Source organism: Panthera uncia, chromosome D1 (assembly GCF_023721935.1).
Source record: "Panthera uncia isolate 11264 chromosome D1, Puncia_PCG_1.0, whole genome shotgun sequence".
Taxonomy (NCBI): Eukaryota; Metazoa; Chordata; class Mammalia; order Carnivora; family Felidae; genus Panthera; species Panthera uncia.
Window position 1 is genome coordinate 46,030,106 of NC_064808.1, and position 12,092 is coordinate 46,042,197.

Below are 12,092 nucleotides of genomic sequence, written 5' to 3' on the forward strand. Positions count from 1 at the left end.
TGTTTTCCGCGCTCCGGGCACCTAGAAATTCTTCTCCTTTGTTCTCCTTTCCCGTTGCTGATGGAGTAGAAGGAAACCGGGAGCCGTGGCGTCCCCCGGCCGTCATCGTGGCTGTCGGTGGCCGGGGTCAGGGCGGGCCGAGGCGCTCGTGTGTTCGGAGGGAGAGAGCGTGGCGGGGCCGCGCGCGCCCCGGCGGGGAGCGACGTGCAGGCCGGCGGGGAGGGCCCGGCCGTTGGCGCGGGACCAGCCGAGGCGTAGGAGTCCTGGAGTCCGTCCTCCCGGCGGGGAGGCGGTATGTGAGACCCCGGTGCCGGCGGGGAGCGGGCCCTGCCTGGGACCGGCGAGGGTAGAGAAAACTAGGATTTGCGTCCTTTTGTCAGCAGGGAAGGGAACGGAGAAGCGGCTGTCAGTCCCTCGGGGATTTATGCGGAGGGAGGGGGCCCCCTCGGGGGCGGCGGGTGGGAAGGAGGCCGCCTTCCTGCCTGGAGAACAAAGGGCCGGGCGCTGGGCCGGCGGGGCGGCCTCCGCTCCTCCCCGCCGAGGCTTGCCCCCAGCGGCTTCGAGGGGAGGCTGTCGGAAGCACTTCCCTAACTTCAGCCTGGGTGGGAGGAATCCACTGCTCTTTTGTTCCCAGGAAGGGAAAAAATGGGGCGGAGGTTCCTGCTGCCATGTTGTTGCCGGTGTCTTCCGCCTGCTGAGTGCTAGCCACCGTACACCCATGTCCCTCTCGCATCTTCCTGGATGCCCTGTGTGCGGAGGGGTTAAAAGAACGGACAGTGAAGGAAAACTGCTGAACAGCCTTTAGTCAGGTCTTATTCGGCCCGCTGGGCTCGTCGTCGAGGCAGTGCAAACTTAGGATATTTTCCACATAATGTGCCCATGCGGATAAGTTAGGTTTTCTGTTCTTGATATCGGTGCTCAGCTTTCAAGAAAGTAGAATGTGGCTTTTTCAAAGATTCGTTGTTCACAGTTGAAATGCTGTCTCTTGTATTTGTGAAGGTTCTTTGCATCTTTGAACATAAGGGAATTTCCAGGTGGCTAAGCAAAATAATTGTCCACTTGTGTTTGAGTACGTTCTATTTTAGTCTTAGGAGATCTGCAATGCAGTCAAAGTTCAGTTAACTGCAGTGCCAGGATCTGAAATAAATTCTAATTGAAGGAAACTTCATAGATTTGTATGTTAGCAGTGTCTAATTTTGGTACTCTTTTTCATTCTAGGTTTTTCATTTCTCCCATCCTCTTCCCTCCCCACCCCATCCATTAATATTATTCTTTTGAAGATTCTTCGTTGTCAAGCCGCCAAAGTGGAGAGTGCGATCGCAGAAGGGGGTGCTTCTCGTTTCAGGTATGTGGAGATTTATTTTTGGCAATTGTTACCAAGAGACCAATCACAAAATCAAAAGAATCCCCACGCTAAGTAATTCTGACTTAATATGCTGCAAGTTCAATGTATAATGTGCCACGTACATTTTTTTTTTTTTAAGTTCTTCACTTCTCATTATCTTTTTGTTTGTCCTCTGAAGAGTAGTTGTCAGTGATTTGACTTTCCTTTAGGCCCAGTTTCCTCTTCGTCTGTAGTGTAATTTCTGAAATACAGAATATTTAAAGACACCCTTTAGCCCTTTTAAGTGAGACAGGTGGCATATGGATTTTTAAAGAAGTTTTTCTTTTAAATAGTGCTTCTTCGGGCGGAGGAGGAAGTAGGGGTGCACCTCAGCACTATCCCAAGACTGCTGGCAACAGGTATAGTAAGTGTGTAGAAGCCATGAGTTGCCATAGAACAGATTTAGTTTAATAGTATTTCACACATATAACAATGTAGTCCTAGATATCGAGAATCTTAATCATACTGGGCATGGTTTCTGCTACGTATCTTAGAATATCAGCTCTTAATTATCCTTTTTGCTAAATTACCTGAATTAGGGCTCTCGAACTGCTCTTTATCCTTAGCTCTTTGGATTGTTTTCATTAATATTCAGAAATCAACAATTACTATTATCAGCAGTTACCTGTACTAATTAGTGGTAGAGCTGTATGCATGCAAGGAACATGGTCACACAACATTAGAAAATGTTGGTTCTCAAGGTGTGATTCCTAGAACCACCAGCATTGGCATCACCTGGGAGTTTATTAAAAATGCAAATTATCTAGTCCTACCCCAGACCCACTAAAACAGAAACGGCGGGTGGGCCCAGCAATCTCTCTTAACGAGCCCTTCAGGTGATTCTGAATTTGAGAAGCATTGATTGCGAGTTGCTTAGTTGTAAGGGAAACTGAAAACATGTAAACTGCTTATTCTATTTAGAAAGATATCCGAGTGGGATGACGTTTGATAAGTGACCGTGCTAGGTTTTAAATCATCTTAATTAGGAATCTTATAAATTTTTACTAGCGAGTTCCTGGGGAAAACCCCAGGGCAAAACGCTCAGAAATGGATTCCTGCACGAAGCACTAGACGAGATGACAACTCCGCAGCAAACAACTCCGCAAATGAAAAAGAACGACATGATGCAATCTTCAGGAAAGTAAGAGGGTAAGTTTATAGATCTGCTTTTTTCTTTCACTAAAACGAGGGAAAAAGAATGAGTTGGCTGGGTTTGTCTCGTGTGTAGGCTGTATTACTTAGAAGGCAATGTTCACGTCCAAAGTGTGTATTTTAACGAATGCCAGTGTTGGCAGTTATCTTAAACTGAAGAGCAGCATGTTGGCTATTTTGAGGCTTAAGGGTTGCTTGTGGTCATTGAGTTAAAATACATAAGCCTTTTTGTCCTGATATTTCCCATGCCTGATGTGTAACCCACTGAAGAAGCATGGAACACATTGGTCTTAGTTCCTGGATTTTAGCCTTAATAAGATTCTTGCTCTCTGACTTTTGAGGTAGTGAGAAAGATTTGTCAAACAGCTGGGGACCCCGAAGCAGGTACAGATATTACCTGAATAACAGCTTTATTTTAACATACCTTTGGTTATATGGGTAAGATGGGTCTTGAAGAAAAAATTAATTTCAAAGTTGTTTTTCAACTCTAATTTTTTGTGTGTTGCCTGACACTTAGTATGATTCCTTTCTCCCCAGCATACTAAATAAGCTTACTCCTGAAAAGTTTGACAAGCTATGCCTTGAGCTCCTCAATGTGGGTGTAGAGTCTAAACTCATCCTTAAAGGGGTCATACTGCTGGTAAGTTAAAAATTGGCTTAGCTGAAAGGGAGAGTAAAGTAGTTAACAGACCCAAGTTTTCTGTACATTGTTGCTTAAAACTTGGAGGCGTGAGCTACGTGTTTATTGAATTGTGATGGTGATTTTAAAAATAACCGACTTTTAATGGCATCAGATTTAAGAGGTGGGTTTTTATTTTTTGTGTTGAAGTATAGTGTGACAATTTCATATTAGTTTCACATATACAACAGAGATTTGCTAATTTCATACATCACATAGTGCTTACCCCAAGTGTGGTTGTCCTTTGTCCTAAAAGGTGAATTTGTAAATTGTTCATACAATGTTTGGAGAGTTAAATGGGCTAAGCACAGGCTATTCACATTTTTTGTGTTTTTCTTTCTGTGGAAAACCTATTTTGGTCTTGGAAATGAATTGTATGATAGTCGATAATAAGATTTCAGTGTCTGTTTATAGTTTCAGTATCCAAGATATTTTTAACTCTTGGAGGGGATGGGGGGGCTTTACTTGTATGAGATCTGTATAGTTGGACTTTTTTGGTACTGTGTTGCAGCTAGTGTTTAAGTGCTTGTATTTTTCAGGCTGTGTGCTAATAATCATTTTATATGCATAAGGTAATTGAGGCAGTTTGTCAGTAAAGTTAGGAGGTTTAAGATCCTTAAGGCTTATAAGGAAGTATTAAAGGAAGGGTACTTTCAGAAGGTTGTCCTATTTAAAAAAAAGAAAAATGCCATTTTCTGTAGATTGTGGACAAAGCCCTAGAAGAGCCAAAGTATAGCTCACTGTATGCTCAGCTATGTCTGCGATTGGCAGAAGATGCACCAAACTTTGATGGCCCAGCAGCAGAGGGTCAACCAGGACAGAAGCAAAGCACAGTAAGTGGTAGTGTTTGCTTGCTTATTTCAAAGTTGATTTGAAAGATTTCATTTAACAAAACCTGCCAAATGTCTTTGTTTCCAATAGACATTCAGACGCCTCCTAATTTCCAAATTACAAGATGAATTTGAAAACCGAACCAGAAATGTTGATGGTGAGAGTTTATGTTTGATACCTAAGTACTATTGGGGATATTGAATTTCATTCTGAATGTTGACTTTTTTCTGTTGTGTATTTTCAGTCTATGATAAGCGTGAAAATCCCCTCCTCCCCGAGGAGGAGGAACAGAGAGCCATTGCTAAGATCAAGATGTTGGGGAACATCAAATTCATTGGAGAACTTGGAAAGCTTGATCTTATTCATGAATCTATCCTTCATAAGTGCATCAAAACAGTAAGTATGTGAATGTAGGCTTAGATTTATCACTGGTTACATGATTATTTGTGGGAGGGGGTCAATTATAATTACTTTGTACTATCTGAGAATGTTGGTAGGTTAGTTTAATATTTCAGAATGGTCAGCAAAACTGCTAGTTAAATGTTGTAAATAGTGACTTGAAGTATGCAGTGTGTTTTGTAAAATACAGGTAGAAAAGTGTTACAACTTAAATAAGATTTTGTCAACACATTGGCATTTTTTGGTAGCTTTTGGAAAAGAAGAAGAGAGTCCAACTCAAAGATATGGGAGAGGATTTGGAGTGCCTCTGTCAGATAATGAGGACAGTGGGACCTAGATTAGACCATGAACGAGCCAAGGTATGTTATTAATAAGTAGCTTGTGTTAATTTTCTTCAAATCAAAGGACTTGTTTTTGTGATATAGGGGATTATCATATTAGCCCATCAACTTTGATTATAACGTGAGAAGTCTTAAAAGCCTTAAATACTACACTTTTGTCATAACATGTTTTAGCGAAGTATTTTTCTCTTCTATTAGTCCTTAATGGATCAGTACTTTGCCCGAATGTGCTCCTTGATGCTAAGTAAGGAATTGCCAGCGAGGATTCGTTTCCTGCTGCAGGTAAAACTGGTTTAACTGTGTTGATAAGCTGATTTCTTTTCTTTGGAAATACTAAAATTAAAACTGACCAGAACTACTTTTAAATTAAAGGATACCGTAGAGTTGCGAGAACACCATTGGGTTCCTCGCAAGGCTTTTCTTGACAATGGACCAAAGACGATCAATCAAATCCGTCAAGATGCAGTAAAAGTAAGATACTGATGTTTTTTTAATCCAGTTGGTTTTAAGTTTATTGAACCACAAGGATCCTATTAACACTTGAGACTCCTCTTACTGGTGGAGCTTATTAATGTTTTTAGTTTCTTGTTTACCATTTGGGGAAGAAATTATATACAGAAATTGCATAATTAGCCCTCCAGTAGTCTGAAAGGGTTTTTTCCCCCCAAATGAGAATTATTTATGTAAAATAGTGTCTAGAATCAGGTGTTTATTCACTATTTCTAAAGGATCTAGGAGTCTTTATTCCTGCTCCTATGGCTCAAGGGATGAGAAGTGACTTCTTTCTGGAGGGACCGTTCATGCCACCCAGGATGAAAATGGATAGGGACCCACTTGGAGGACTTGCTGATATGTTTGGACAAATGCCAGGTGATTTTGAACAAAACCGTGGTTTTGTTAAAATAAAAAATCAACTTTAAATGTTTTAACAGTAGCAGAGTTGTAAAGAGTTGTTCCTGTATGTATTTTAAGGTAGCGGAATTGGTACTGGTCCAGGAGTTATCCAGGATAGATTTTCACCCACCATGGGGCGTCATCGTTCTAATCAACTCTTCAATGGCCATGGGGGACACATCATGCCTCCCACACAATCGCAGTTTGGAGAGATGGGAGGCAAGTTTATGAAAAGCCAGGTAAGGAAACGTAAGAATGCTTAGACAACAAATATTAAATCCTGCAATACATAGGATTTATTTTTTGCTTTCTTAAAAGTGATATTTTAGGGTCATGTTTGTTTTTCTAAACCAAAGCATCTGTGTGACCAGTTACTTAAAACTGGATAAGATGCTTATCCTTAAAATTAGTAAAATCACAGCGTTTTTATTTGATAGGACTAGATTTTTATTCTTCCCTTGTTGCATCTTTACTTTCTCTGGGCATATTCAGTTTAGCTTTCCTTATGGCTTGGCTCATCCCTTTGGTAGTTGATTACCATAATTTGTGGACCCCTTTTTATCTAGACTTTCTTTCTCCCTTTCTAAAATAGGGGCTAAGCCAGCTCTACCATAACCAGAGTCAGGGACTCTTATCCCAGCTGCAAGGACAGTCGAAGGATATGCCGCCTCGGTTTTCTAAGAAAGGACAGCTTAATGCAGATGAGGTACATTTGCCTATGTTACTTCTATACCATAGTTTGTCAATTCAGAAATCTATTGCCCGATGATTATAAATAAGACGCGTTATTAAGAGGACTTAATGCTGGAGTTCTTTAATTCTTTCTTTTCTGTACTTCTTTTTCTTTCTTTGGATGTCCAGCGTCCTATGAGCGAAGATTATGAGATATGAGGGCAAGTCTGTTAAAATCTTCAATTAAAGCAAAGAAAATGGTTGTCAGGATTGTAATTGTCTTTTTCTGTATATAGAATGACTTAACTATAAGAATAAAACAAGACATTTTCTAGTTAATATTTTAGTGATGCTTATTCTAGGAGAATCCTAGTACAAATATAAGATTTTTGTAACTGTATATTATTTTCATGTGGATCAGATCTTTAGTTTTCTTGCCAGAAGTTACGTTAACACGGAGCTTACTTTTCAGCGGTCCATTCTCTAACTTCTGCCCTAGATTCTAGGATGTCTGTATATACTGAATTAATCTTAGGATGTTGGATCTAATGTTTACCAACTGCATGTTAACTTTGTTTTGTTTTCAATTCTAGATTAGCCTGAGGCCTGCTCAGTCGTTCTTAATGAATAAAAATCAAGTGCCAAAGCTTCAGCCCCAGATAACTATGATTCCTCCTAGTGCACAACCACCACGCACTCAAACACCACCTCTGGGACAGGTATGGACTGTAGTAGGATAGTATTTTCTATGGTTATGGTATTTTATGAAGATGTCTGAAGATTTTTTTTAGGGTCTTTCCTATAACTTCACACACTTTTAAAAAAATTAAATCATACTTATCATGTTGCTGTGTTTGTTTGTTTTTAGACACCTCAGCTTGGTCTCAAAACTAATCCTCCACTTATCCAGGAAAAGCCTGCCAAGACTAGTAAAAAGCCACCACCATCAAAGGAAGAACTACTTAAACTAACTGTAAGTTTCAAATAATCCCATAGTCTGATTCATGGAGTATATTTGAGATAGGAAAACACTAAAGAGATTTGGATTGTGTTCTTTTCAGGAAACTGTTGTGACTGAATATCTGAATAGTGGGAACGCGAATGAAGCGGTCAGTGGTGTGAGAGAGATGAGGGCTCCTAAACACTTTCTTCCTGAGATGTTAAGCAAAGTAATTATCCTGTCACTAGATAGAAGTGATGAAGATAAAGAAAAAGCAAGTTCTTTGATCAGTTTGCTCAAACAGGAAGGGATAGCCACCAGTGACAACTTCATGCAGGTGAGAACGCTGCTCTGATTCTGGGAGAACTTTTTTGCATTCACGTTTGAGAACTGCTAAGTTGATTGTGTTGTGTATTCCTTCTAAGGCTTTCCTGAATGTATTGGACCAGTGCCCCAAACTGGAGGTTGACATCCCCTTGGTGAAATCATATTTAGCACAGTTTGCAGCTCGTGCCATCATTTCAGAGCTGGTGAGCATTTCAGAACTAGCTCAACCACTGGAAAGTGGCACCCATTTTCCTCTCTTCTTACTTTGTCTTCAGCAATTAGCTAAATTACAAGATCGAGAATGGTTAACAGAACTTTTTCAACAAAGCAAGGTCAATATGCAGAAAATGCTCCCAGGTAAGAGAATTTTGGGGATTTTTTTTCTTAATACAAAATCTGAAGAGTCTTTAGTATCTTGAGTGGATCTATACAAATCAGACTGGATTATCTTGTCCAGATAATGATAAGCATTACCATAGGTTAGATTTCACCTTTATGAAAAGTGATAATGATTTAACTGCTCTCATTTGATCCAGATACTAAGTGTTTGCTTTGCTGGGTTATTATAAATCTTGTACATTTGGGAAATCATTTGTAAAGCCATTTTCTAGACAGGCCAACTGGCTAAAATCAACTACCTGCTGATGTGTAGATGGTTTTGTCTCTTCAGAAATTGATCAGAATAAGGACCGCATGTTGGAGATTTTGGAAGGAAAGGGACTGAGTTTCTTATTCCCACTCCTCAAATTGGAGAAGGAATTGTTGAAGCAAATAAAGTTGGATCCATCCCCTCAAACCATATATAAATGGATTAAAGATAACATCTCCCCCAAACTTCATGTAGATAAAGGATTTGTGAACATCTTAATGACTAGGTAAGGTAAAGTCCAGGGTTACATTAACACTTGTTTTATTTATTAGAAAAAAATATAAGGCAAGGGACTAAGGATTGTCTTTCTTGGGCTAGAAAATTTTGCTTTGGGGTTCTGACAAGATCTCTTTCTGTGCAGCTTCTTACAGTATATTTCTAGTGAAGTAAACCCACCCAGTGATGAGACAGATTCTTCCTCTGCTCCTTCCAAAGAACAGTTAGAGCAAGAAAAACAACTGCTGCTTTCTTTCAAGCCAGTAATGCAGAAATTCCTTCATGATCACGTTGATCTGCAAGTCAGTGCCCTGTATGCTCTGCAGGTGCACTGCTACAACAGCAACTTCCCCAAAGGTGAGTGGCCGAGGACAGTAGCCGGACAGTGGCAAGCGTGGGGCAGTTTTTTCCACATCACACTAGATCATGGGGTTTGTGTGTTATCTTTTAGGCATGTTGCTCCGCTTTTTTGTTCACTTTTATGACATGGAAATTATTGAAGAAGAAGCTTTTTTGGCTTGGAAAGAAGATATAACCCAAGAATTTCCTGGGAAAGGCAAGGCTTTGTTCCAGGTAAATCTTTTGTTGGAGGCATTTAGTCTGCTTTTTTCAGTTTACTTAGTATTTAGTGAAGTACGGGAGGCAAAATAGTTGTAGTTTTATCTGTATGTATCTTTCTGCATGTTTACAAGCTTTGGTAAAAATAGTACAGTGAGGGAAAGCTGTGAAGTGGTGAAAGGCTTCTATCCTAGTGATACATATGTAAGATGTTGGCGGCTAACATTTTTTAGAAGTAAAGCTACTCCCAAAGGTTGAATGGTTGAGTGATTGCACAAGATTGGATTTAAGCTTTTAAAAAAATGTTAGTAAAGAAGAGATTGCTTCTCACATCTTCATTTTCTATGAGTGGAATTCTAGTCCTAGGGGAAGACCTTTATATCTCTGGGGATTCTAAAATCACAGTACATTAATCACCTACAGAGTAGTTGAAAAACCAGTTTCAGAGAATCAGATTTAGCGGGTCTGTGGTACACAATTCTCGTGCTGATTTCATAGGAGATCAGGCTTTGAGAAGCACTGGTCTCTACAGTATTTTCTTCCTAAGGTTCACAGGTGAGCTTTGTGAGCTAATCATTCTCCCTGCCCTTGGGGAATCTGCTAGCAATTCTGGGGTAGGGCTAGAAATCTTTTTAGGGATCTTTCTCTCCTCTCTCTCCCCAGTATTGCTAACATAATTCAGGTTTGGGAGGAGCCCCTGTCCCATACTAAAATGAGCCTATGATGTGATTGGAAGCGGTGTCAAAAAGTCAACAGCTTCCCAAATATAAAGAATAAATTCTCTTTAATAGCCAAGTACTATTTACAGTATGTTCTGAGGCTTTTGTTATAAAGGGTTTACCACCTAAAACTCAGGATCAAGCTAGCAAACCCACTAAAGGAGCTAAGTCAAAACTGGATTTGAGTTTCTCTTTCAGAAGTATGGCTTAATTCTGTTAACTTACAAATTTACAGGTGAATCAGTGGCTAACCTGGCTAGAAACTGCTGAAGAAGAAGAATCTGAGGAAGAAGCTGACTAAAGAACCAGCCAAAGCCTTAAATTGTGCAAAACATACTGTTGCTATGACGTAACTGCATTTGACCTAACCACTGCGAAAATTCATTCCGCTGTAATGTTTTCACAATATTTAAAGCAGAAGCACGTCAGTTAGGATTTTCTTCTGCATAAGGTTTTTTTGTAGTGTAATGTCTTAATCATAGTCTACCATCAAATATTTTAGGAGTATCTTTAATGTTTAGATAGTATATTAGCAGCATGCAATAATTACATCATAAGTTCTCAAGCAGAGGCAGTCTATTGCAAGGACCTTCTTTGCTGCCAGTTATCATAGGCTGTTTTAAGTTAGAAAACTGAATAGCAACACTGAATACTGTAGAAATGCACTTTGCTCAGTAATACTTGAGTTGTTGCAATATTTGATTATCCATTTGGTTGTTACAGAAAAATTCTTAACTGTAATTGATGGTTGTTGCCGTAATAGTATATTGCCTGTATTTCTACCTCTAGTAATGGGCTTTATGTGCTAGATTTTAATATCCTTGAGCCTGGGCAAGTGCACAAGTCTTTTTAAAAGAAACATGGTTTACTTGCACAAAACTGATCAGTTTTGAGAGATCATTAATGCCCTTGAAGTGGTTTTGTGGGTGTGAAACAAATGGTGAGAATTTGAATTGGTCCCTCTTATTATAGTATTGAAATTAAGTCTACTTAATTTATCAAGTCATGTTCATGCCCTGATTTTATATACTTGTATCTATCAATAAACATTGTGATACTTGATAAAGTTGTGTGTGACTTAAGTAGCAACTACAGGTTTAGGAATTACGGTTTAGGAGCACCTGGGTGGCTCAGTGAATTAAGCGTCCACCTCTCGATTCACTATGATCTCATGGGTCGTGATATGGAGCCCCATGTCCAGCTCTGTGCTGACAGCGCGGAGCTTGCTTGGGATTCTCTCTCTGACCCTCCCCTGTTCCTGTACACACACTGTTGCTCCCTCAAACCTTTAAAAAAAAAGATGAGAAAATTCAAGGGTAAGTCTCACAAATTTAGAGAACCCTTACTAATGCATAGCAACAAACTTGGTGACATTTCTTTTCATTGTCCTGTGAAATACATGGTAACTTGAGACGCTAACCATACATGGATGGCCGGACAACACAAAAATAACGACTGTGGTGTAGTATCAGTGGTATATCTTAATACCGTTCCATAGTATAGTGGGTTTTAAGTCAAGATAGTACTTGGGTCTGCACAACCCTACATCTGATCTAGTCTGCTGTCCTGTCCTTTTCCCAACACCCTATTTCTCTAATTTCCTGCAACTTGGCCCTCATTCATTCTCCTGCCACGCTGGCCTATTTCCTGGGACATGCCAAGCATAAGAGGCTTTTTCCCATTTCTCCCCTCACCCCCATAACTAGATGACTGGCTCCCCAAGTCGTGGCTCAAATGCTGGGTTAATTAGGACACCACTGTCTACCCTATTTAAAAAATGTAACTCAGGGCTACCTGGCTGGCTCAGTGGGAAGAGCATGTGACTATTGACTTCAGGATTTGGAGTTTGAGTGCCATGGGTGTGTAGAGCTTACTTTAATAACAAAAAACGCACATAATTTGCTCTCTTCCTTTTTAGATCGTGCCATGACCACCATTACTGCATATTTAGGTCTAACTCCCTCCAGAATGTGAGGAGATGGAGTTTTTTGTTCTGTTTGGCTGTATCTATCCCCAGCACCTAGAACAGAGCCTAGCACACAGAATATTTACTGAACCAAATCACAAATTAATAAAATTACTCTACCTGACAGGATCTGGACCTAAAAGGAAAAAGTGGAAAGAACGGACTTGAGTAACAAGATAGGGTTCATTCCTACCACTTAGTAGCAGTGTGATCTTAGGCAAGGTACTTTGTTCCTCTGAGCTGATTTGAAAATGGGAATAATGCCAGGAGAACTAAAAGTACTGTGAATGTCACTAGCAAGAGAGCCTCCTACGGAAGTAGGCCTTTGATGTATGTGAATTCACATTTTACCTTCGCTGCTTCTG

The 12,092-nt window shown here is 40.1% G+C and overlaps 1 protein-coding gene and 1 non-coding gene across 2 annotated transcripts; both read left to right on the plus strand.

Moving 5' to 3' along the window:
- The first annotated feature begins 424 nt into the window (after positions 1-424).
- Positions 425-10,827, plus strand: EIF4G2 (eukaryotic translation initiation factor 4 gamma 2). The gene is made up of 23 exons (XM_049640049.1): positions 425-602; positions 923-999; positions 1,185-1,345; positions 1,678-1,743; positions 2,393-2,533; positions 3,074-3,176; positions 3,917-4,048; positions 4,137-4,203; positions 4,291-4,442; positions 4,694-4,804; positions 4,985-5,068; positions 5,159-5,257; positions 5,515-5,656; positions 5,759-5,919; positions 6,273-6,386; positions 6,946-7,071; positions 7,221-7,325; positions 7,414-7,629; positions 7,718-7,976; positions 8,290-8,494; positions 8,630-8,841; positions 8,936-9,057; positions 9,997-10,827. The coding sequence occupies exons 1-23, from the start codon at positions 425-427 to the stop codon at positions 10,060-10,062; spliced, it is 3,099 nt and encodes a 1,032-aa protein (XP_049496006.1). The 3' UTR covers positions 10,063-10,827.
- LOC125917795 (small nucleolar RNA SNORD97) lies at positions 6,439-6,577 on the plus strand. Its single transcript, XR_007456299.1, has one exon. It is a non-coding gene; the product is annotated as a small nucleolar RNA SNORD97 (small nucleolar RNA).
- Positions 10,828-12,092: the final 1,265 nt, after the last annotated feature.